We start from the raw sequence: 26,558 nt of genomic DNA on the forward strand, positions 1-26,558 counted from the left end.
ATGGACGATGACGGTCGCTACAGAGACAGCCGCTCAGACTTCGTCCGTGGCGCCAAGGACATTGCCAAAGTTGCTAAGAAGCAGGTCGGTAAGAAGGTGGGGCGTGGCATGGACAAAATGACAGATGAGTACACCAAACGCTCTTATAAACGATTTGAAGAGGAAGATGACGACGACGATTATGCTGGCGTGCCGAGCAATGATGGCGGATATTATCGCAACGACAGCCGTGCCAATGATGAGGAAGGCCACAGCGACTCCACTGAAGGACACGATGAGGATGACGAGATCTATGAGGGCGAGTACCAGGGCATCCCAAGAGCTGAATCGGGGAAGGCTGGCAGCATGGATGGCGTGACAGCCGCACAGGCACAGCAGTTCAGGGATCTTTCGGCCTATGAGGGCGAGAGGAGAAAAGATCAGGAGGAGTTGGCACAGCAGTATGAGGCCATCCTGCAGGAGTGTGGCCATGGGAAGTTCCAGTGGACGCTCTACTTTGTCCTGGGCCTGGCACTAATGGCAGACGGTGTGGAGATCTTTGTTGTTGGCTTCGTGTTGCCCAGTGCTCAAATAGACATGTGTCTCTCCGAGCCCAACAAAGGCATGCTGGGTAAGACATCCAGATTTCACTCTCTTGCTTGCCCTGAGCTCGCTTGTCAACACTCAGGAGGGGGGATTACATAAGAGCCAATGTGCAACTTTTCTTTCAACTAGTCTACTCTGTATTGTCTCTCTCTCTTTATTTTTTATCTGTGTGCCTCCTTTGGCAGCGTAGGCCACCACTTCACATTTTATCTCTGCCTCATCTTAGCCATTACCTTTGCAGCTTATTCCCTGGTAATTGGTTTTCGACGGCCTCGTTGGCAGTGGAACTACAGCTATTTAAGATTCAACTGCCCATGCAGCTCCTGAACAGCAGCAGCAGAATTTAAAATCGAACGCTCAGCCAGTCCAAACATAGTGTTCTCTGCTTCACTTCAGCTGTTTTTAGCTGGATACAATGTGTGTATTTATGTGTATGCATGTGTGTGTGTGTGTGTTCACACTCAGAAAATGAGGCACCTTCTTGGAGTCCAACCGCTTGTTTCTGTGCTGGTACCCTCTAAAGCAGGGGTCCCCAATCCCAGTCCACGAGGGCCGGTGTCCCTGCAGGTTTCAGATGTGTCCTTGATCCATCACAGCTGATTTAAATGGATAAATTACCTTCTCAGCATGTCTTGAAGTTCTCCAGAGGCCTGGTAATGAACTAATCATGTGATTCAGGTGTGTTGACCCAGGGTGAGATCTAAAACCTGCAGGGACACCGGCCCTCGTGGACTGGGATTGGGGACCCCTGCTCTAAAGTAATGATGTAGTACCATGGACAGGGCACACCAGTCTTGAACTTCCTGTAAAATGTATATTTTAATGTATATTCTAATGCACATTTTCTTTGTTTTTTTTCTTTGCACCTTTAAATTTAGAGTAGATAGTTTAAATATTTACCTTTGTAAACCCAGAATATCTGGTCAGGCTCCGAATCCTACCACGCCATCTGTCATTGGCTGTACACCAAAGGCCTGAGTAAGTGAGGGTGAGTATCTGAGGGTGGTGCTGGACGTGTATGGGTACCTCAACACAGTGAGGAGGTGTGTGGTAGCAGTAACAGATGGGTTCAAGGTGGGGTTAGGATTACATCAGCTCTGATGCCCGTATTGTTTTCAGTGGCTGACAGATGAGATCAGGCAGGAATGTTTGTGGACGATATTGTGATCTGTGGTGAGAACCTGGAGAGGTGTAGGTTTGTTCTGGAGAGAAGAAGAATGAAAATCAGTAGAAGTATGGTGTGAAGATGGTGGAGTTTTAATTGGGAGTGACCAGGATGGACATGACTAGAAATCATTACATTTTTAATCTCATGATGAGCAGTTTGGAGACAAATTGAGAAAGATGTGCAGAAGAAGGATAGTAGATCAGGTAGGAGGAAAACAGGAAGACCTCAGGGACGATTCATAGCTGTAGTGAAGGAGGACCTGCAGAGTGGTGGTGTGACAGGGAAGGATATTAGGGATAGGGTGAGATACAGGCAGATGATGTGCTATGGTCGCCCCGAAAGGCAGGAAGAAGAAGAAGAAGAAGAAAAAGGAGAAGTAAATACACTTCAGTGAAAGCGACGCATGATTTTGATTGAAGCACTGCTGAATCCACTAACAGATCCCTGTTAGAGCTCTGCCTGGACTCTGTGTTGTTGGTTTTATTTACTGTAATGTTGATGAGTTGGATGCGTTCTGATTACATAATTTCCTCTCACAGGGGTGTTGACTGTTCAACTGTATGCTGCTCGATGCACATCGTCGCAGCAGATGTGGATGTTGAATATCTGTGGTGTTTAAAGTGAACATCATGGGTTCATAAAAGTGTCCTCTGTACAAACATTACCTGTTAATTCTGATTGACAGTTCAAGTGCTCAAAGTTTGTTTCAGTATGAAACTTTCATTTCAGATTAATTTGAACTTTTGGTGATGATAGACATTCTGATTAAGTGCAGGATGTTTTTATCAACAGTATTATATGATTGATTAACTGGGCTATGCATAAATCAATGGAAACAGCCCAAACAGGCTTATGAGACACAATTAAATAAAAAGAAATCAGGGCCATGAAGTGAAAATAAGACAAAAAGCATGATGCCACCTGAGAAGGGCTAATTTACCCATATCCCCAAAAGAACATTTCATTCTGTCGCCCTCAGTGCACCAAAACATTGAATTTTAAAGATTTGGATATTCTTGCATCTTAATCAGGACAGAACTTTTTCTAATTTACATAACTCACACAGTCCGTTATCCTCCTGGATGTTTTTAAATCTGCCAGCTTCAAGGACAAGAGGAAGGGTTCCCCGTAATGTCTTTGATTCCTCAGTGATTTTGCAGTATAAGGTTCAGAATCACAGTTAAGCTTCATTTCAATATTTTTTTGTAGTTTTGGCTTCAACAAAATGTCTTTTTCAAATCTAGTAAACATCTTTGTTCTGATTTCATGTTGGTCATATTAAATTATTCAACATGAAATTCTATATCGCTCATGGAGAGCTGTGTGAAACCTTGTTATTGAGTCGATCTTCTGCCAAATTAAGCAAATTCATCATTTTACATTTTTGCTTTCTGATCCAGGAATCCATGTCAGAAAAGTCAATGTACAAAAGAAATTATGAACATACAGCTAAAGCTGGTCTGTACAGAGTCTGCTGCAGTTTATTATAAATGATTAGTGCCACATTTATGCAAGATTATCACTCAGTATGGTAACACCCAGAGCATGAGTTACTGTATATGTGTAATACATGAAAATACATGCTCAATTGTCCAGATACAGAGGTCCACAAGATCACTTTTGTTCATCTGGGAAGACCTTACCAGAAACGTTCATCAAGATGTATGCTTACGACAGCCAATGGTATTCATGAATGTAGCCTGTATATAAAAGATGGAAATGGTCACAGTGACATCACCCATTGGTTCTGGACTTTGTTGCCACAAATAATCATACTTCTCAGTTAACAACAGCAAGTTCTTACCACCGATAAGACAGAGAGGTCCAACTCAGTGATGACGACGAAAAGGAAAGATGGAAGAAACAGGAAAGAGGCGGAAGGGCAAATTATTAAAGAAAGCCAATGAAATAACTACTTGTATATAATTTTTCAAAATATTAAAAATTATTACATTTTTCAAAACATTTTCCCTCCAGCTCTCAGACAAACACATTAGCCAGTGCATATGATGGATCATTCTAAAAGGAAGTGGAGCAAAATTAGAAAACTTGCGACTTGAATTGCTGCCTAGTCTGGCTGCCATCTATACCTCCTTTCCCCTTCTTTCTCCCTCTGGGTTTGTGTCATGCTGGGGGAGGGGCAGGGAGACACGACTGGCCTCCATTCCCTCCCCTCTTCCTGTTACGCAACATTCCTGACTCATGCGAGAGAGCCTCTTGTGCTCGTACCTCTCTGCATGCTGTCTCCTCTTCCGACCCCCATCCTCAGGCTCCATCTCAGCCTATCCTGCTAGCTGCTCTTACCCCACTCAGTGTTCTGGATCATCTGTTTTGTGTGTGCATTAGTATGTGCATGTAATGGGTGACTGCAACAATGTCGACATGATCACGGATCCGTCGTTTGACATTTCAGCAACACAAAAACTAGAATTAAATAAGGATCAAACACAGGAAATGATGACAGATCGAGCGGTCTAAATAAAACCCTGGTGCAGCGTTTCTGCTCGACGAGCTCGACGAAACACATCGACACAGCAGTGAAACAGTGAAGTGGTTGTCATTGATTTGCCCTTGTTGTGAAGCTGCAGTGGACTGTAGCTTTTTTGTCATATAGGAGACGGGAGTTTGTTCCATGCAGGATATGTGCAGGATCAGCGCATCCTCAGCCTTTTGGTGTTAAGAAGTTTTCTCACTGCTCAGCATTCAGTGTATTTCCAGCCACAGTTCTGTTAAATATAGTCTTGAGAAGGTTTTTTAAATCTGTAACCTTTGCTACAATATGTTCACTGCCTCCTCTAATTATTGCAGTTGCATGGCTGCATTTTGAGACAGCGACTGCACAGTTCTCCTCAGGCTAAAAGGAACCTTTGTGTAATATAATGTATCCTCAGCCTTTTCATGGACATGGAATAAGTAACTGAAATCAAGGATGAAGGGATAAAATGGGTGAAAACAGTCAATCGGTCCTGGGGATGATCTGTCAGAGAAAACTGTAGGCAAAAAGATTTGGATATTGTAGCCTGCTGTACATGTATGAGCATCAGAAAGATGTTAAGTTTGCATATCAGTACTTCTCCAATACTAGAAAATTAATATTGAAGCTCCTGGGTTACATATTCATTTGAAAAACACTGAGCTTTGTTATCAAAATGAGCTTTTTCTTAAATTTCATTTGTATTTTTATAAACCACTAAAAGTAATATTTCCAGTCAGTACAGAAACAGCAGTCGTAAATTATCTTTACTACACGCAACACACAAATAAGCCTTATAACAAATGATTCAGAATACCAGAAAAAACACCTGACTTTGTTTACAAAATTGGAAGCAGCGTAAACAGTGCGGAGGATTTGATGAGTGCTGCCAAACAGAGCTGCAGGTAACCGAGCAAACAGCTTATTCAGGAGATATTTCCCCTCTTTTTGAAGGCATTTTAATCAGCTGCTGCAGTGTTTGTTTGGACCAAACACCCTTATTCACACTACCATCACAAAGTGAGACCACTGCAAAGCACTTATAGCATTTATTACTTCAGCTTTCAGTGGTAGCAGTGGATATTTGCTGGCTGACTTTCAGTCACCACAAGAAACTGCAGCTGTATTCTCCTCCTGCGCTACTTTTTATTTAGTTGTTCAATAAAAACAAAGCAGGGGAAGCACCACAAAGGAGAACCATGCTAATTTTTGCAGGTGATATGAAGGAAAACTAGAAGTTTACAGAAGACATCTCAGCTCACTGTGCTTCACAAGCAAATCGAAAAGTCATAAAATCCACAAACAACAAACCACTGGATGAAAAGTGAATTATTTAAATCACACAGGAAAATGAAATAAATAGACTAATATATAATAAGTAGGGTATAGAGGATGCATATGCTTTTTACTGAAAGACTGACCTTAAATGAACTCCTTTTGAGACATTTTAAATGCTTTTCATTTAACTTATATAAATCTTAAAACCTAAGTGAAAAGATAATCGTTTGCTCAACAGTTGAACACTGACTGTCTACTGATATTGGACCTTAATATCTAGAAGACATGTACATGTACCTTTTGCTTCCTGTGAACATATTGTGTCCTTAAAGGAACCCATAATTACCTTGAACCCTAATAATGAACCCTGAGGGGCACATTTGTGTAGATTGTACCTGTAGGAATACAATTTGGCTTTACTGTACCCTGTTTCTGAGACTTGTAAGTTCATGAGAGAAGAACACTGCAGTGTAAGCCATCTATAAATGATCAGTTCTGCTCTACAAGAGCTGCTAACATGTCTCCCTCACTGGATCCTTAAACAAGCCCCGTGTACTCTGCTAGTTGGGGAAAACCTGCTATTAATAGAAGCCTCCTGCCCTGCCCCCTCTTCATGCACATAGACACACAGTCTCGCACACTTTTGTCCATTTCCACACACACACACACACACACATGCATATACACTACCCTGGAGCCCTTGGGAGTTCTGTCACAGCGCTGACTGGCCATCGTCCTCCCCCCTTTCTCACCCCCCCCTCCCCCCCCCCCCTCATTCAGAGTGCAAAGGTGCTCAGCTGTCTGGAGATTTCTGCTTCTCTCCTTTCTCTTCATTTTGCACCTCGTCCTGCTCACCTCTCTCCTTCCGTCTCTCTTTCTGTCTTCACCACATTTTGTTTCAGCTTTCTCTGAAAAACAAAACGCAAAACGCGTCTCATGAATGATTAAAATGTAGACGAATAGAAAGCAGTGGTTGTTTTGATGTTACTGAGCATCTGCAGCTTACTGCAGCATCAGATTCACTGGAATTCAATGAAGTGTGTTACTAGTGGTTTGAAAATCATGAAAACGTCACCAATAGGAACATTATTTAATTGAATGCAATTCTAGATTCAAGAGTTTGTTGGGAAAACTGTCAAATAAAAAAAATCACAAAGAAATAGTCGGGATCTCATTACTGCTGAATGATTTCAAATACAAAAGCCGTTGGCAGCAGAACTGTTTTTGATAGGATGCTTCACCTCCACACTGTAGGCTGTAATGGCTTTTCTGTCTCCTTCTCCTTTTATTTAACTGGAATGAGGCTCAAGCTGTAGACTGTGCAGAGTGAATGCAGCCATGAATGTAGCATCTTCTCCAGCTTGGTGTTGTGAACCCAGGCATGATGAAACAGAGGAATTAAATCATATATTGCTTTATTTTCTGGTTTCTTTTCACTGAATCATACTATAGTTTACAAAAGAAATGGCATGCTATATTGAACTAGTGCTTCAGGCTATTAACCTAATCAGGTAAGGTCATTTCCTCATAGAATTCTCTGTGAATGAACTTCTTTGCAGGTCAGTTTTGCCCTTAAAACATCATTTGTTCACTATAAAATCCATATGCTGCCTTTTTGCCATTTCTACCCCATTTCCATACAGTTTACATCATATGGTTCATGTTCTGCTGTAGTCCCTGTTGGTGGTGACCCCATTTAATCCCATAAGGGTGTAGCCAGAACAACCTGCACAAGCATCAATCACAGCATCCCATCAGGCACCACTACTGCTAAGAACTGGGTCATTGCAGTGGTTATGTTTTTTTTTTTTTTTTTTTTGCACTATGATGCTTCCTTATTTAACAGTTTAAAACAAAAGCACAGTGTTGTCTCTTTGGCCATTAAATAATAAACTTTTTTCATTAGCTTTTTGGAAACATTTCTGTTTTCTGCTGATTGGTTTGCAGCTTTTCCCTGTAAAGAGCTCCCTGCTGTGGCCAAAACCAGCTCCACGAGTGTAAAAGTCCACAGGCTGTAAAAAAAAAAGAAATACCTGAAAGAAGCCACCTGTTCATCCACTGGGAATATAGTAGTATTGATTGGTCTTTCGACTGTTATGTGCATCTTTAGGAATTTGGTGAAAAATATTGTTTTTACTGCCAGAATGTATTTTACCTTTAATATTTTAGTTGGTTTCTGCCGTATTTGTCCATTTAAAAGTACATAAAAGCAACAACTTGGGCTTAAATCAAACTCTTCCCTAAGATAATGTTATTTTATTAGTCAAACTAAATATTGATGACATTGTGGTTTAGCTTTAAGGCGAGCTTTGTTAGCCTCTTAATTAATTATTTTACCCCTCAGATATAGAAGAGCGATAAATTGGGACACAATTCATCCTCAAGCCAAAAGCAGCTGCTAATGCATTCTAGCCACATAGACAAGCAAATGTGATGACAGGGGAAATGATAATGACGTGGTTACTGGTCACGACAGCAATCAGGCTTCCAGCTCCCAGCTGGATATGGTGGTTTAGAAAGAAATATTTACCATTTGATCCATCCTACTCACTATGGCTGTCTGTCTGTTTGTTTACTTTGATGCTGCTGCAATGCGGCGACATTTATCATCACCATCACTTGCTAGTTGTTGCTGCTGCTATGAAGGATATTTCCAGGAGAAGTAGCTCACAGCGGTACCGCTGCTTTGGAACACACACAGCTTTATGATTCCTTATCTTCAGCGGACTTTCTGCTGTACTTCTTAATCTCCTGAAGATTTAACCTAATTCTATAGGATGTTAGCAGTGAGTGAAAAGGAAATAAAGCATAAAACAAGTCACCAGATATGATTGGGTGACCATTAATAACACACACACTTGTTCAATGAAGGGAATGAAAGTCACCTTGCTCCTCATTTCACAGCTGCAAAAGTTTACACTGAAATATACAACCAAAGGACAGACAGCAGGAATGAAACATGTGCAGCCAGAAACAAATACACACTTCAATAATTTCATTTAAAGGTCTTTTCATTTAAAAAGAAAAAGGACGCCCACTGTCACATTATTCTAGTTCAGGACATCCATCCTCTGTGTTAACCTGGCTTTTCAACCAGCTTCATCATCCCAGCACTTTGCACCTCTGTCAGACTGTTTAATAACGGATCGTATTACCAGATGCGTTTAAAACCTGTGTAGAATTATTTTTTTCCCTGCCTAATTCAGTATTTTTTCTGGATGTCTTACACCAGCGGTCCCCAACCTTTTTTGTGCCACGGACCGGTTTATGCCCGACAATATTTTCACGGACCGGCCTTTAAGGTGTCGCGGATAAATACAACAAAATAAAACTAGTACTGGTACCGAAAAAAAGAAAATTTATTCATAACACACGTGAAAACCGAGTAAACGATAAAAACGATAACAAAACAACGCTGAAAACTGTTAAAAACCCTGAAAACTATACATTTCACATCTGAGCCTCAACTCTCGCGGCCCGGTACCAAACGACTCACGGGCCGGTACCGGTCCGAGGCCCGGGGGTTGGGGACCGCTGTCTTACCCACTAGCAGTTGGCAGGACTGTGTTGTTTTTGTTATGCAAGAAACAATATTAAATGTAACAATGTGATTCCCATGGCATTGAGTATAGTTTGTGCCTTGATTACTGGTACTTGTCCTCAGGTTAATGACCGTTTCAGATTTTCCCCATGAATTCTACCTTGAAATAGCAGTCAGCCTTTTCGGTCAGAAACTGAAAAATCTTGTCATGATAAAACAATGTCATCTCAAGGTTCACTGATACACTTATACCAGGACCTGTGTAGCAATAAATCTATTATAGCCCAGCAGTCCTTAATGAATCTGTTCCTTGGCATTGACACTACATGCACAGCTCATGTTCATGAACTGTGTGCTGAATGTTTCTCAGTAAACCACTCTGCTGAATGGATGGTGTGTCTCTGGCTCTTCACCTTTACTGTTTGCACCTTACCTGAAGGATAAAGCTCACAGGGTGACATTAAAGGATCAGTGTCTGAGCCATGCTGCTTCACAGCAGGAATTCGACAAGACTACGTCTTGGGCCTTGTTCTGTCTTACACATACACTCTGCTTCTTGTACCACTGTGGTGTTGAATTCAGTTAGAAGTTCACAATTCAGTAGAAGAAGTAATTGTCACCTGTCTGGTTGATGTCTCAGAGTTTAAGTCAAACCTGGACAAAATGGTGCTACTGTTCCTCTGGGACAAAATATCTCAGTGAGACCGGATCTGTCCTTCATCACTTTGCTGGTTCTAGTCATAGACTGTACATAAAAGATGGACACAGCCACTATGACATCACCCAGTGGTTTGCATTCTTTAGCTTCCTGGTTGTATTATTTATCAGGTCATTCCATTATAATTACCCCAGTACACAACAACATCAAAAATTATGTTTGAGAACTTCATTTCAATAAGGTGACGCTAACACTGTTATTTGAAGAGACCACGCCCCTATCATTAACAAAATCCAGAAGTACTGTTGTTATGAAGAGCAAACTCAGCAACAAAGGTCAAAGTGGACTGGGATATAAATGCATATTCAACCTCTGAAGTTGGGAATTTTCACAGTGAATGGAGTTTTTAGGGATTAACATTGTCATTATCATTTATCTGCCATAACAATGACACTCATTTCATGTGCACGTGCAGTAGTGGTGCAGCAACGGATCAAAAATCTCACTGTTCAGATCAGATCACGGTTTTAAGTCACGGATCGGATCAATTTTTGGATCAGCAAAAAAAGAAAAAAGACAAAAATGTAACATTTACTTAATGAAGTATTTTTTGCCTGTTAAAAACATTCAACTCAAGACTCATTCCACGCAATTATTAAAAAAAAAAAATGATACAATATAGGGCAGTGTAGGGCTTTGTATCTACCACTCAATTCAATTCAATTTTATTTATAAAGCGCCAAATCACAACAACAGTCACCTCAAGGCGCTTTATATTGTAAGGTAGACCCTACAATAATACATACCGCTCATTATATCGCACTCCGCTGTGATATAATGAGCTGTCACGGTCACGTAGCTTTCCGTTGCCCTGGAGGTCCACAAATTTGTAGTAGTTAGAGCAACAGAAGATGCCTGGGACAGTTCAGCCATAACTTTAAACTTTTCCTGCTCATACATGCTTGGAACAATCTTGCCACTAAAGCGGACGTGCAACGGGATATCATCAAGCACGTTCATCATAGTTTAAACCCCTTGTTTTGCACAACGGAATACGGCCTCCTGTCTGCAGCTAAACACCCCAATAGCTTCTGTAATAGCTTCATCCCCGGTTGGACTGGGCTGCTTAAATGCCGCAGACCGCTAGCGCTGGCCATAACTATCGCTTGACAGACCCACCACGCGCACCATACACATACTTCTTTTCCTTCTTTTTCGAATCTTCAGATCACGTGTGTACCGAACCGTGGAGTGGGATCGGTTCGGATTACGGATCAACCGTGATCCGTTGCACCACTAATGTGCAGATACTGTGGAAAGCATAAAGGGTCCCCAAAAACGTGACTCAGTCTAATGGGTTTTTGCAATAGTCAGTAATCAGCAACCTGTGGAGCTCTAGGCATTGCATTATTCTATGCATTTTAACACTTTTTCAAAATTTCAGCATCACAGTTAATTGAGACATTTTCTACTCGATCTTTTGAAATGTCAGATAAAACAGTCAGAACAGAACTGTGACCCTGTGCTCTTAGAGTAATGAGCCTTAAAAATACTCCACAAAATTTAACTAAATCTTTCACCTCCAGGGGGTAGTATTTCACAAAAGGGTGATTTAAAATGATTTTGGATCTGGTTCGATGTTCTTTTTACTTTTTAGCACTTTGACTGTTTTATCAACTGTCTTTGCCACTTAAATTAATCCTTAATCAATAAAATTGACTGAGAAATTTGACTCTAATGCACTAGAAAAATTACATTGTGCTTATTCTCCAATCCAATTGAATATTTTGAGAGCTTTGGGGTTAATTCTTGCCAAAAAATAGTATACAAATGCATGATTACTACCTTTTCACATACAAAAAAGTGATAATGAGAATTTAAATATAGATGTCACAATCAGACACAGTATGGTGAAAAGTTTCTCCTTAAATATTCAGAGTGATCTCACCAATAACTTGTCTCACTGAACACCCTCAGAGTGCGAACACTGTTGACAGGATGTCAATAAGGTGCTGATTGCAGGAGAACAACTGGTGTATGTGTGGTGTGGGAGCATCATCAGTTTTGCAGAGAGAGAAAAGGTTTGACAGACAGAGTGTGGGATATGAGTCATGTTGGCACCTTAAATCACAAGTCGGGTTGACAAAGGTGCTGCTTGTTTCTGTTAACGGCATCTCCTCCCTGGTGGCAACTTCCTGATGCAGAAGAGAATAAAGCAGTTTTATCCACGGGTTTCAGTTTATACTGTTTGGCTGTATAGAGAATTTCATTTGGGTAGAAACACCAGGAAGCAGCCACTAAAGGGATTGTATTGAAGTTGTAAAAGAATAAAATCTTTAGGGGCAGCGAGTGATGAAAAGGTTTCTTCAGATTCAAACAGAGGTGTCATTTATAGGAAAGCAACACAACATGTATACTTATTTTAAGGCTGCAGCAGTTTGTTCCTGTTCTCTGGTTCCAGCCTTTGTCTAAGATTTTTTTATCAGCACTTTCATGTTTTGGAAGATTGTCACCTTTTTGGTGACCTCATTATTAAGCCCAGGTCTTTAATGCATGCTAGCTCATTCAACTTAGCCAGTGTCTCAGATGAGTATATATCCATGTATGTCACTAAAACTATTCAGTGTAATTATATAAACCTTATAGTTTCCAAAACACTAATATTTCATATTATGAATGTAATAAAGCTCTAGTTAAAGCTAATAATCATTTACCAACACCTCTAAAGTTCATTTATTTGATCTGATTACAGATTATACCATATTTGAGCTTGAATATAAGCTCAGCATGGCCCATTTCCTAGGTTTGTGCTAACATCAGCTAATTGCCACCTGCATTTTGCTCCATGCTCCAGTTTTAGAGATTCATCTTTTGCCTGCTCACACTTTCTGAAATACACATCTGAAATATTGCAACAAGGAAACAAGGAAAAAAATGCTTAACTGTCTTTTGTGTGAAACCCAGCTCTCAGTTACAACCTGATTATACTATAATACTATAATACGTGTGTATTGTACTATAATACACATGGTCTTGATTAAATTTGAGAACCCCTTGAAACCACCTCCCTGTTTAAGTCTCCTGTCTCTTCTCGGTCACTTACTGTTACTCAAACTAGTATTGTCCAGTAATCAGTCTCTCTGGTTCCTTTACTTTGCTGCTTTTTAAAAGAAAAATACATTTATACAATTTAGGGATAGATCAGTGTTTCTTTTTTATTATACACATAGTGAAGGATGATATTTTGCATATTTCACAAAATCTGTTGTGAATAAGATGTACGCCACGACCCTCTCTGCTATGAAATATATGGTTTGGATGATTATATTGCATTAACTTGCTGTTTCATGCTTAATGCAAAATGCTTGAGTCCAGTGAGGCAGTCAGATGAGCTAATTTACTGGGCAGTGGAAGTTTAATGAAAGTGCAAGTGGAGGCTGGAAGTAATATCAATGAGTTTACTGATGAATAATAACTCATTATCTTGCCCTTTGTCTCTCTCCGTCTCATTATCTCTTCCCATGACGTTCTCTTCCATTACTCTTCCCTCTTAATCCCCCCTCCCTCCAGGTCTGATTGTGTACCTGGGGATGATGGTTGGGGCGTTTTTGTGGGGCGGCCTGGCCGACCGAATCGGGCGACGGCAGACCCTCCTCATCTCCCTCTCCATCAACAGTGTGTTTGCCTTCTTCTCGTCCTTCGTCCAGGGCTACAGCTCCTTCCTGTTGTGCCGCCTGATCTCTGGTGTGGGGTAAGGGGATAGATGAGTCACTCAGACACAGCTGCCAGAGCTGGAGATGAGGCAGTCACGACCCACTGTAGTACATCAGTCAAACTGATAAGCAGAGCAATGTCACGTGGCACAGAGCAGATTAAATATGAAGTGGCTATATTTCATTAAAAGAAAAAAAAATAGTGTGCCCTTAGATACTGGTTGTATTTGGTGTTTGCTGTATCTCAGGTGAAGTGTTGAAAGGTACTTTTGGGCCTCCCATTTCCTCAGGTTTGGGCTTAGAAACGTCAACAGCTTCCATAACATGGTCCAAAGTCATTGACTAACAATGTGAACACTGACCTACTGCAACAAGCCAACCTGTCTGTAGTTTTACTTGCATGCAGCATCTTAAGGCTGTTGTAAAAGGATTTTAGTCAAAGCATTTTGTGCTCATTGCTGGTGGTTATAGCAGAATGCCAGCAGAATGACAGCCTGCATGAAATCATGCCCTTTCAGCTGGTTGTAAGAAATAATTCATAAATATTTTTCTGTTTTCATTTTTGGTGAAATCCATTAAAATGATTTGCTGTACATGCTATAGTTAAAAGACACAAACAGAATTAATATCTATATTACAAATCTTTAGAAATATTTCATTTAATATTAGCACACATGCAAGAAAGTATGTATATAATACCAAGATGGACAGTTCAATGAATTCTCAGTCATTCACTGATAAATAAAAAAAATCACAAATGACTGAATCTTTTGTTATGGGAACAGATGCTACCTTTTCTAATTCGGTTACCTTCCGTTTTAACTCCACAGCATTGGTGGCTCCATCCCAATTGTGTTTTCTTATTACTCTGAGTTCCTCGCCCAAGAGAAGCGAGGAGAGCATCTGTCCTGGCTCTGCATGTTCTGGATGATTGGTGGCATCTACGCATCTGCTATGGCTTGGGCCATCATCCCACACTATGGTAAGAAAATGTACAGTATTTAAATATGAACATTCTAAGCTTCGAGATTGTTTCCTCACGCACCAGTAGGCCAGTATCCATTCTAAGCTATGTAAATGCTAATTTTGTCTTTACATTTCTCTACAGTTTTTATTGCAAATGACAAATGCTGCAGTTCTGTCTCACGTCTCTTCTTGCTTCCTTTCCTCATGTAGGCTGGAGTTTCCAGATGGGCTCAGCCTACCAGTTCCATAGCTGGCGTGTCTTTGTGTTGGTGTGTGCCTTCCCCTCTGTGGCGGCCATCTCTGCCCTCACCACCATGCCTGAGAGCCCCCGCTTTTACCTTGAGGTCAGCCTGACAGCTCATACCCCACTTAGACCTTGTGGAAATATATTTTTGAATACATTTTGAATGCTTGAAAGCATAAACAGCCTTAAAGACAAAGTGCTGCTTATGCACTTTTCCAAAACATTTTGAATAACTTAATATGTACATATTTATCGTCCAGGAGAAATCTGAACATTGGAGATTCTGAAATATACATCATAGATTCTGAATTCAGTTCAGTATGTTTTAAACACTGACACAGAAAAAAAAACTGATTTTTATTTAAAAATGCCCAATATATAAAAAAAAAAATCAGGCATGTTGTCAGTATTTTAGTACTAAACCACTTTTAGCTAATCATGTTAGCTGCTGGTTTATACCACCAGATGTTCTCACTTCTTGTATTGTTTCTACATATTTACTTATTTATTTTATTTTACACCTGCACTCACGTCCCACGCACTTTCATTCACATCAGAATATCTCAGTTTAGTAAATGAAGCTGCAGCTGGTGGCAGACAAAGATAAAACACTGTAGAATCAACAACCTCTCATTTGGCATTTTGAAACATTTCCACGTGTACTGTGTGTGGTTTAGTCTCGATTTGGACTGAAATGTAGTCAGGCTTTCACATAAACATAACTGCAGCACTTACTGAAATTTAACGAAGAATAAGAATCAAATGGAGGGCAAGATTACAGGCAGAGAAATAAATGCAGAGGCAGCAGACTAAGGTAAAATCCAAAGCAAAATGAAAAGGTCATAAAATACAAAACAAGACGCTGGGTGAGGAACATGAACTGACAACTGAAGACTCTGCACTATATATAACCTGCACATTCTTAATCATCCAGGTCATGGTATTCTGAAGGCTAGAAATAAAAGCAAGTGGATTTCTTTTTGATTCATGAAAATATTCAGTTTCTAATCCAAGAGGCCATCTATGTCCACTGTGAAAGATCATCACTGAACAGAGGTGGTGGCTCACGACACCAGCTATCAGCTGCCCATAACGCAGTCTCGAGATTCTTTGCGAGCCAATTGTGACCAGCGTAACTTTAATAGCTCAAAGGATGTTGAAGTATGGCTGTGTTTCAGAAAGTAGCCACACCCCTGGCTCGCGTGAATCTCAGAACCACCTCCAAGGGCACGAAGGTTACATCTTTATCTGTTTAAGAAAAACAAAAACGTAATTTATCTAAGTGTGCACATTGTTTAATAGTTGTATAAATATGGATTTATCTGAATGTGACTCTAAGTACTGCACAAGATTTCCTATATGCCCAGACCTAGTTTACAAACGGTAAATGAAAGATCTTGTCTTTATCTAGGATTTTAAGTACTGAAGAAACCAAAAAGACGTCCAGTTGCCTTCAGTTCAAATGGTTAGGAATAAACTAAGTTAAGATAACTTGAAAACGAGTGTCACATTAAAATTAAAAATCTATTCATAATAAAACAAACAATGAACTAAAAACAAACAAAACAAAAAACCCAAAACAAATAATCATCCATGATGGAAAGACAACAACACCAAATGAAAACTAATATAATAAATAGATAATAAAATATAAGCTGCGTTAATTTAACTGAAAATGGAAATGAAAGATCTGCTAAACATCTTTTTTTGTGCCCCTCCTAAAAGAATGGCAAACATGACGAGGCGTGGATGATTCTGAAGCAAGTTCACGACACCAACATGAGGGCCAAGGGTTACCCCGAGAGGGTCTTCTCTGTAAGTAACACTCAAGAATGTTAAGCTTCTTTCATGCTAACACTTTTGCATTAATGCAGAAAATAACATCATCATAATAGTTTGCAGTTTGTGGGCTTATAGAGTGCAGCAGGTTTAGAGCTCTGTGCTGCATATTTTTGCATATTAATGAGTTAAAACAGATGCTCTTTAAACTTCTGTAATCTCTTTATGCCTCAGGCTGTACAGTTCATATTAATAATTTAAATGAAAAATGGTGATTCAAAGATGTTTTATAATCTTTTCTTTGAGTAAAATTATTAAAACAACTTTCTGTTTTACAGATTGTGGTGTTACTGGTCAGCTGTTAGCCTCATAACATGGATACATTGTAATACTAACTGAACTTTAATGGAAAAATACATCATTTTATATGAAGTTGTGTGATTATTCTATGAAACTTTTTTAACAAAGAGATTTGTAAAGCACTCTCAAGAGGAGCACGATTAACAATCGTTAAACAGAACAATTAAATCATACCTCCCAGGTGACCACCATCAAAACAGTGAAGCAGATGGATGAGCTGGTAAACCTGGGCGATGGTGCTGCCTGGCACGAGAAATGGAGGATAAAGCTCACCACGCTCTTCCATCAGGTAAGAAAAAACCCTGATTATTCTTTTTTAAAATCAATTTCTTACTTGATACATATTTAAATGAAAAAGAACGAGAATGAAAAGGAGAAAGGATTCAAACTACTTGTGGCTCAGGAGGTTGTCCATTAATTAGAAGGTCTGTTTTGATCCGTGGCTACTCCAGAACCAGGTGTAATGGATAAAGTGCCTGAAATGAATAGAATAAATAACTGAATGTTTCTGTAAATGGTCTCATGTGGTTTGTAGTGTAAAGTGTTCTGAGCAGTCAACAACACTAGAAAAGCAAAACACAATTCATTAACCTTGTTGCTGCAAATGGACAAGAAAATGTGCACAGCAAATTTGTGATATCAGCGATACATTTACATACAGCTACTTTAACTTGAAAACAATCAGTGGATTTGAAAAATTTATACAGTCTTTTGATAACACTTTTTGTTGCTTTACTTAGTCCTACGTCTGTGGAAACATAGACTGTGTATTAACCTCCTAGGACCTGCCGTTCACATATGTGGACATCACATTTTTTACATTCATCGGGCCCCAATATGTCCAAATATCAAAGAGAAATTAAAATGCATGCCGTGGAAGAGTTCGGGTCTTAGGAGGTTAAAGATGGATCTAGTCTCCCACTGGTTTGTGTTGTCCTGGTCTGGAGGCTCAAACGGAACATTTTTTGCCATCGTTGCTTTGATCTTTTAAAACTGGGACGACTGAAGGTTGTGTCTGAGAAGCCAAGAGCCACAGAATCAAATGGCAGCATCTTGTTTTCTGTGACGATCAGAACTCCACTGACAGGCTTTGAGTTGGCTTCACTTGTTAAAATGGACCTGGTCTTGATCTGAAGGAATTGTAACTAAAAAGAAGGTATATTAAAAATCTCACCAAGGCTCTGTTTATCTTGTTAGATCTTATTGTGTGTTTAGTGATTCTGTGTGTTTGTGTTCTCCCTTTTCGGTCTTTGTTTACACTAAAACTGGAAAGGGATTCTGGGAGATGCTTTTTATTTCTCACAGTTGGTGAAAAGAACCCTGTTTTCAGAAATGTCTGAAGTCTATTGACTTTTTAGCTGAGTGTACTTTACATTTATTACTTTCTCTTTGCACATCTCTTGTGTCTGTCTGTGTGTTTCTTCAGGTTTGGAGTAATTTCCAGACCATTTTCTCTCCCGAGTACCGGCGCACCACCTACATGATGATGGCTGTGTGGTTCTCTATGTCCTTCAGGTAGGATCAGGTGTATTAACTAATGCAGGATTTTCTGTGTTGCATAGTGAAATCTGTTTATTTGTCTAAACTAAAAAGAGCAGATGGCTGTTGATCACAGCGGCTTTGTGTTTGTTTATCAGGAGTCAGTTGGCTGTTGGTGATTTAAATGTAAAGGCCAACATTATCTCCTGGTCTAGCTGGCCACGGCAGGTTCATAATTATAATAGTTGGTGAAAGCAGGAATTTATCAGTGAGTATAAAACAAAAAGGGGCTTGAAGCAGGATCTGCGAATGGATGCGATCACTTTCATGTCATTTAGTGTCAGCAGTGCTGCTGAATCACTCAAATGGCTCTTTTTGTAGCTGAGAATGAAAAAGCAGAATCAAATAGAGATTCACCCTGAACCCATGACCCCTCCCACAGGGTTATGCTGTTTTGTTGGCATGAGCACTACAAATCAATACGAACAAAGTCTTGGGCGATCACATTTATTCTGTGATCATCATTTCTGATGTGATGTGATGTGACAATAAAAAGTGATTTGATTTGATTTGATTTGATTTGATTTCTATCCTGATGGGATCTGTTCCAGGATGACAGCACTGCTTTCTGCAGGGTCCAAAGAGTTATTCATGGTGTCTCTCTCATGGCCATCTTGGTGTTCATCATGTTACTGTTGCTCCACAGTCATCGTTACATCTGAAGAATCATGCGGCTGTGATGCCATTGCAGCCTGGCCACTATACCAAAGCACAGCTTGCCCTATTTCACAGAAATATTCATGTATTAAATAATCTTTAACACATATCCTAAAAATGTGATTGTCCTCAGGCACCACTTACCACGTTGCGGAAGGTGCAATAAAATATTATGCCTTATTTAAAATAATGTGAATCATGTGCTGCAATCTTTATAATGATCCACAAAATTAATAAATTGATGTGAATTTATTTTAATGTTCAAGGGCATGTAAGACAATAAATTTTCACCAGTGAACCTTTACTAAGCCTGGTAAACAGGTTCAGTTTGATACAGTAGTTTGCTAAAGCAAAACATAACATTACTTGGATTTATCTAACATTTATTTCAGTTAGTGCCAATATATTATGTATATAACTAATAACGAATATAAATCCATAAAGCCATAGTGCACTGAAATATTAATTTACTCAGTAACGCTCGTCTTCCAACATCCTTCTAGAAGCCAGTCACTAATCAAATTTCCCTGGACGTTATATTCTATTGTTCCTGAGCAAAAGTACACAACATTATGTTTAATTAAAGGCTTAATCGAAGGCTTAATTACCTCGAGCTCTCTCCAACAGAGCGCTGAACAAACGGCTTGCAAATTCATATTATGTAGATGGTAAAAAAGAAATGACACTTATGTATAACCATAAAGCGTCACTGGCTCTTTTTTCCCTTTTCTCTTAGAGGTAAATTGATCTTTTCTGTGAGAGAATTTTTCTTTGTCTTCCAGCTACTATGGTTTGACGGTGTGGTTCCCCGACATGATCAAATACCTGCAGAAGCAGGAGTACTCCTCGCGCACCAGGGTTTTTGTCAAGGAGAAGGTAGAACACGTCACCTTTAACTTCACCCTGGAAAACCAGGTTCACCGTCAAGGAGAGTACTTTAACGACAAGTGAGTTGTCTTTTACTCCTCATTAGTGTTTGCGTTTTGAATGACAGCGAATCCTTTGGAATTGGGCTTCATGTCAGTCAGATGCCTTTTGGTCCAACGCTTAATGAATGAATTCATTCAGACAGAACTAGCTTGTGGTGGACGGCAACAAATGAGATGCAAATATAAATGAGGCTCCGAAATGTTTTATTCTAAACACTGGTTTGATTGCATGAAAGCCCTGGGGACTTTTTCATGTTCAACTAGCCTGTCTTTGATGTTTCCTTTGACCTTGCCTTTTCAGCCTGAACTCTGCATGTGATTTCAGATGTTACAAATTTACAGCATTATGCTAATGCCATATCTGACACTCTTGTGATAAATCACTTGTTTCTCTGTCTCTTTGCATCTTCCTTTGTCTCTGTCTGCTCTCCACCTCCGTGCTGCACCTGTTCATTTTCTCCATGCCTCCATTCCTTAATTCCACTGTTCCTCTATGTGTTCGCTTGCAGGTTTATGAACCTGAAAATGAAGTCTATGGTTTTTGAGGATTCCCTCTTTGAGGAGTGTTACTTTGAGGACATCACCTCCACCAACACCTTCTTCAAGAACTGCACCTTCATTGCCACCCTTTTCTACAACACTGGTAGGGAACACACATACAAACACTCGCAGGTGTTTTATAATAGGAAAATATGGTCTTGTATAAGTAAAACCTTTAAATTAGAAGCTTTTATGTGTGTTTCAGCAGGCCCTGAAAAAATGCAGAATAAATTATATATGGACATTTATGGTAAAAATGTAATGTTGCTGTTGCTCTGTGCCCCTGTTCTTTCTTTGCTATTTATAGACCTTTCAGAGGTCTCTTTATAAATAACTTCCTTGCAAGTAGTTCTACTGGCTCAGTTTCACTCCTGTGTTTTCTGTTGAAAAGTGACAGTTTGTTGCTACTGTCTAGTAAATACATTGTTACCGGTGAGTTCTGTGCGCTCTGTGTGTTCTCTGAGCAGTTTGGCTGTTTGTCAGACTGCTAAATTGCTTCCTTATTCACCTTCACAGAATGACTGGATCTATACTGAACTGAGTATTCTGGAGCTGCAAAATCCCCTTACACACCGGGGGATTGTTATATTAATGTTATTCTTTCTTCACTGAAAAAGACAAATGATACCACATGTGGAAATCTATATCACACAGTTTCAGATTCAGCAGCTGTGTCCACACATGCAAACACCGCCCTGGTCTCGCTTTGTTGGTTATTTGCAGTCTTTACACAAGTCAAGCGATCACTCAGCTGTGCTATCACTGCTGGCCAGGAGTTCCTTGTTATAATGGAAATTAGAAACTTGTTTGCTTATTAAGGATTAAGGTCTCTTTGGGTTTTCTATGCAGAACTTGAGACTTATTTTTACACTGCAGAATGACGAGGAAATAACACATGAAAAATGCAGCTGGGCTGTACCTCATTTTAGTCTTTGAATGTACAGATCTACAGGTTTAAAAAAGGCTCAACTTTGCACACTTTCATTTTCTAAGGTCTGACATATCAGGAAATCTTTTTAGAATAATAATTGTAACATATGGCTGCATGTACCGTATCTGCGTGAGTCAATCTGAATGAAGCTTAGCATAAATATCGTCACATTTTCAGAGATGATTAACATCTTTATATTTTAAAAAACATCTAATACAATCCCAGTTCTTTTGCACCCAGGTGTTTCATATTCATCTTACATTCTCCATTTGCATTTGTGTCGCATGTCATGTTCAATGTACGTTGCCTATCATCAAAATTTGGATACGCAACAGAAGTTTGTTTGATTCACCTCTAAATACAGACTGAAGAATTGGAAAAGGCACCACAGGTCTGGTAATAAAAAAAATCATCTAATCCTGAGTAAAAATGTCATGAATGTTTAACTTTCACAGTGTTTGACTGTGCCCATAAAAATTAAGTGGGGTCGACATTAAATGGAGAAAAGTCCATAACAATCAGCTCTCAGTTTTCTTCTTTTAGGTTTATTTGGGCTCAGCGTCATGCTTCAGTATGGCTGCATGTGTCCAGCTCCAGGGTAGCAAAATACCCCCAGAATGTGGATTTGAGCTACTGTAGTTTAATTTTCTCTCTCCTTTTCATTTCCTCACATTCATCCTTCGGTTGCTTCCATTATTCTCCACTTGGCAGTGAATGATAGATGATTTTCTCTTCTGGGAAATATTTTGGAATTGCTGCTCATCCTATAGGTTCATTACTAGAGAGCTTAATTTTGACAGGACCTGCTCATTGTAATCTTGTGTTCTTTATTTCGTAAATTCAGCACCAAAGCAGCTTTTTTATGCTGCTTAGTGAATACAACTTGTGTGAATTTTCTGATCGACAGATTTTCTGTGACCCCTCTGTGGTCCAAGAGTAATATTTGATCTTGCAAATGTTGTCCTCTTAGTATCATTCACTGAGTGTTAATAAAGTGTCTTGCTTTGTCCACCTGACAGCAGTTTACTGACCAGTTCTTTGAACCTCTTACTCTTTCTGTCTCCTCTCCTGCTATCCTGAACATCGCTCCTTATCCCTTCTTTCTCCTCACAGATCTTTTCAAGTACAGGTTGATCAACTGTAAGCTCATCAACAGCACTTTCCTGCACAACAAAGAGGGCTGCCTGCTCAGTGACATAAGCGATGAAAATAATGCCTACATGGTCTACTTTGTCAGTTTCCTGGGTACCTTGGCTGTGTTGCCAGGCAACATCGTCTCTGCGCTGCTCATGGACAAGATCGGACGGTTGAGGATGCTTGGTATGGGCCATGTTACTCAGTGGTGCTTGAATCAGAAGTTAGGCCTGCTTTGATCCAATTCATTTTTAAATATAAATACAGCACACGTTTAAATATAACTCCCTCTGCACTGTAAATCACTTGTTTTAAAGAACTTTTATCAGCTGCTGCCTGAGGGCATGAAAAGACAACTTTCCTGTGGAAGATTACTTCTTTTGCCGTGTGGTGCTAAAAGAGCCAACAAGCAGCACTGTCCAGATTGTGAAAAAAGAAATCCACAAACCTTATTATGTGTAGTTTTCCTACATTAACCTGCTCATGATAAGATTTCTGGATGCCATCTAGTTCTGTTCAAGGGCAACTCATCCAAAAGCAATATAGATGGAACAATGGAACAATTTTGTTTGGTCTGGAAACGTATCCTATTGGTCAGAATGAGAAATTATAGCTATAGATTTAGATAAGAAAAAGAAAAATAGAGGGAGATAAAGAGAGATCATTTTATTTTATCTGTTTAATAAGTGTTCTGTGGAATAGAGATTTATGTGCAAAGGTGCAAAATGATTTGATCCTCAGTCATTTTCAGCTGAGTTATGCAGGAATCCCATCAGTTCTTCTGACATCATTCTTTCCCCCTCTTTATCCACAGCGGGCTCAAGCGTGATATCTTGCATCAGCTGTTTCTTCCTTTCTTTTGGCAACAGCGAATCAGCTATGATTGCCCTGCTCTGCCTGTTTGGAGGAATTAGCATCGCCTCCTGGAATTCCCTGGACGTGCTGACCGTCGAGCTCTATCCCTCTGACAAGAGGTAGGTAATCCAGGCAAGCCCAGAAATCTCCCTGACACCATAAAGGCTGTGACGTGTTAAGTTATGTCATAACAGATGCCCCTTTATGATTGGTTGGCTTGCAGGGATGGATGACATTGTGGGATTCTGGGTTTTCTTGATTCCAAATAATGGTTTTAAAAGGAGCTTCTCTGGGTTCCACTTTATATTTATAACTTGTAGTATAATATATATATATTGAAAGTAATATAAAGTAAGAGCACCTGTGTTGTCAGACTCATCAAAGAGGAGCACTACCTTTAGTAGCGTGCCAAACGCTGTTGATTTTTAGGAGCTCTAGCACCACCCTGTGGTAACTCAAGCAACTGTTTTCTCTGCTGGTTTACTTTAAACATGCTCAGGCACCGAAGTGACTCTGTGCTTCTTATCTTTCTTTTCTCAGAACCACAGCATTTGGCTTCCTCAACGCCCTCTGTAAATTAGCGGCGGTGTTAGGCATAAGCATCTTCACTTCGTTCGTTGGCATAACCAAGGCTGTACCCATCCTGTTTGCCTCAGGTGCACTGGCAGCAGGCAGTTTTCTGGCCCTCAAACTACCTGAGACGCGGGGCCAGGTGCTGCAATAATGTGGCACCAACAACTTTCCAGAGGGCAGAAGAGTTTTTGCCACACTGTGAACGAATAGCTCAAGAGCCCTCCAAATCCTGCACTCTAACCTCTCCCCATCTACAAGAGTAAATTGTAATGCAGGTAAATATTAGTAATTATTTGATTGGTACAACTCCATTCCACAAAGAGCTGTAAAAAAGAAAAAGCTAAAGTAAAATCTGCTGCCTGTGCCTCATTGTTACTCTAAATTGGAAAAGATGAAAACACCAGAAACATAGTTAATGACATATTTAGTTATTAGAGTCTGTCTCCCACACTGTAAATACATTCCTCTGGGGTTGGAGGTCAGGGATGGGGACTCTTGATGATGAGCCATGCAAATAGACTCATAGAAATGACCACTAGCCATTGTTGCAGAATTCTCTGTAGTCACCTCCATTCTTCCGAGCAAATCCAACTCACCTTTCCAGTCTTGAGTGCTTTACCATTGTTGGACACTGACTCAAAAATGCAACATTTTCTGCCTTGATTTGAAGCATTTTTGACTTTGCGAGGTAAAACCAAGACACTCTTCTCTTGGCTTCCTCCTTAACAAAGATCTGTCGTCATTCTTTATCTCCTGAGGTCTTGTGTTGGTGTACAGACTAACTGCCATTTTTTTAGATAATAGAACATTCCAGGTTTGCTTTTGTTGCGATAAGGAGCTCCATTGAGCTCCTCTCTCCCTTTATTGCATTGCTATAGTGAAACACCGCTCACCTCCAAGCAGCCATAAGATCATACATACACATTTCCCACTCAAAGGGAAAACTGCATTCTACCATGAAACCCATTTAAATCACAAAGGTGAAGATATCTGTTGAAATGTACATGTAAAGCACAACCACTTGTCAGTGTGAGTGCCCCTAACATTTTCCTGACTTGAAGAAAATGTTTAGAATCTCACACTCAATCATCGTTTCCAGCCACTCTGTATATCCCTTTGTGAGAAATGCCTTTTTAGTACTCTTTCTCCCAGACTTACAGTATGTTTGTCTCTTGTATGCTTTGGAGGGTGTTCTGCATGTCACAACGTATGTATGTAACGTTATGAAAACTGAGAGTACAACATGTAAGCAGCACATGTTGCATCTGCCCATCAATTACTCTGAATTAAGTTGTATTTTGATATTTTTTATCCATAAAAGACAGCACAGTGCTTTTATTCTGATGTAGGGATCCAATACTTCTGAACTGTTCTTAAAGCACATGCCACAGATTTAATCTGGTTATTACACATGAAAAAAAAGAAGAAGATAATAGAAAGTTTTTTAAATGTTACCCCACAAGCTAATGTTTTAGATGCAGCCATAGATTGTGTTAGATGTGTAAGCTGACCTAAATACCTTTATCTGTTTGAGCTGAATGTTTTCATTAATGTGAGTGTGCTTCTTGGTGCAATATTGAACCTCTGTGCAATATTGAATATTTTGTTTTTATTTATTTATTTTGTCTTCTACCATTTCACAAATGCAACTTTGATTTGTGGATGGATGTGGAGTAACCTATCTAATATACAGTAGATAACTAACAAGGCACGATAACATACAGTACTGGACATGATTAAAGGACAGTTCAAACCAAATCAGATTTGCATGTTTTTTTCACCCAAACTCCACAAACCTTGATTTGAATAATGTTACACATAAATAATTTTCTCTCCATTGTCTCCACCTCCCCACCAAAAGAAGTTTGCAGCGAGCTAACATGGCAGCAGTATTTATATCCTGTCACTCTGTCATTTGCACATCATGAGCTTCTCGTCATGTGTAGATGAAGAGCGATGCTGAGTAATACCACTGGCTGGTGTAGTTCAATAGAAAAACCAAACCAAACAAAAGAAACAGGAAAATATTGCAACATCTCATTTGTAAGCCTGTCGTGGACCACAGTCAGCAGCTTTAACCTGGACACGCCCAGGGTTCCAGCACAGTCCTCTGTAGGTTTGAGAGCCTACAGGTGTGAGGCAGAAACACTAACCACTGAGCCACTGTGCTGCCACCTGAAAATATTGAGTAGCTAGGTCATGATTTCTGTAAAGATGCTATTGTTGATTTTTGGGCACTTGGTGCACGCCAATGCAAGTGTCATCTGATTCTCTTAGATTCAGGAGAGGGAACGATGCTTTCCACAGCTTACACCGAAGCAAGGTGGAACAATAGCACTTTAAGTCAGAGAACAAAAAAACTGTCCCTTAATCTGTCTTTTGCTCTTGAAACAAGAAAAAATACAGTTCAACAGTTGGAGAGTAAATATTTGAGCTGTTGTAAAGTACTTCAGGCAAAGTAAAGGACATGTGATCGCACGAGAGTTATTCATCTTAATCAACTTATTTTGGGGCTTGTATGTTCTTTAGGCCTGTTACAGGATTTACTGCATTTCAAGGGGATTGTTATGCTGATGAGAGTGTGAATTTTGGACATTGTGTTTAAGTCTGCTGTATGGTTGAAAGGTATCCAGAT

At 39.8% G+C, this 26,558-nt stretch overlaps 1 protein-coding gene across 1 annotated transcript; it reads left to right on the forward strand.

The window, feature by feature from the left end:
- sv2a (synaptic vesicle glycoprotein 2A) lies at positions 1-24,074 on the forward strand. The gene is made up of 12 exons (XM_085365935.1): positions 1-610; positions 13,274-13,454; positions 14,247-14,398; positions 14,593-14,726; positions 16,352-16,441; positions 16,947-17,054; positions 18,192-18,280; positions 19,744-19,908; positions 20,400-20,533; positions 22,475-22,681; positions 23,310-23,469; positions 23,891-24,074. The coding sequence occupies exons 1-12, from the start codon at positions 1-3 to the stop codon at positions 24,072-24,074; spliced, it is 2,214 nt and encodes a 737-aa protein (XP_085222061.1).
- The last annotated feature ends 2,484 nt before the right edge of the window (positions 24,075-26,558 follow it).

The sequence above is a fragment of the Diplotaxodon limnothrissa genome, linkage group LG11, assembly GCF_057381915.1.
Source record: "Diplotaxodon limnothrissa isolate DT_005_m linkage group LG11, D_limnothrissa_male_GT1.1, whole genome shotgun sequence".
Lineage (NCBI taxonomy): Eukaryota > Metazoa > Chordata > Actinopteri > Cichliformes > Cichlidae > Diplotaxodon > Diplotaxodon limnothrissa.

Excerpts from the sequence above, each read along its gene's own strand:
- sv2a (XM_085365935.1), top strand. The coding sequence starts at position 1 with ATGGACGATGACGGTCGCTACAGAGACAGCCGCTCAGACTTCGTCCGT. Across the intron at positions 14,727-16,351 it reads GCCCCCGCTTTTACCTTGAG|AATGGCAAACATGACGAGGC; the intron begins GTCAGCCTGACA and ends CCCTCCTAAAAG. Across the intron at positions 18,281-19,743 it reads TGGTTCTCTATGTCCTTCAG|CTACTATGGTTTGACGGTGT; the intron begins GTAGGATCAGGT and ends TTTGTCTTCCAG.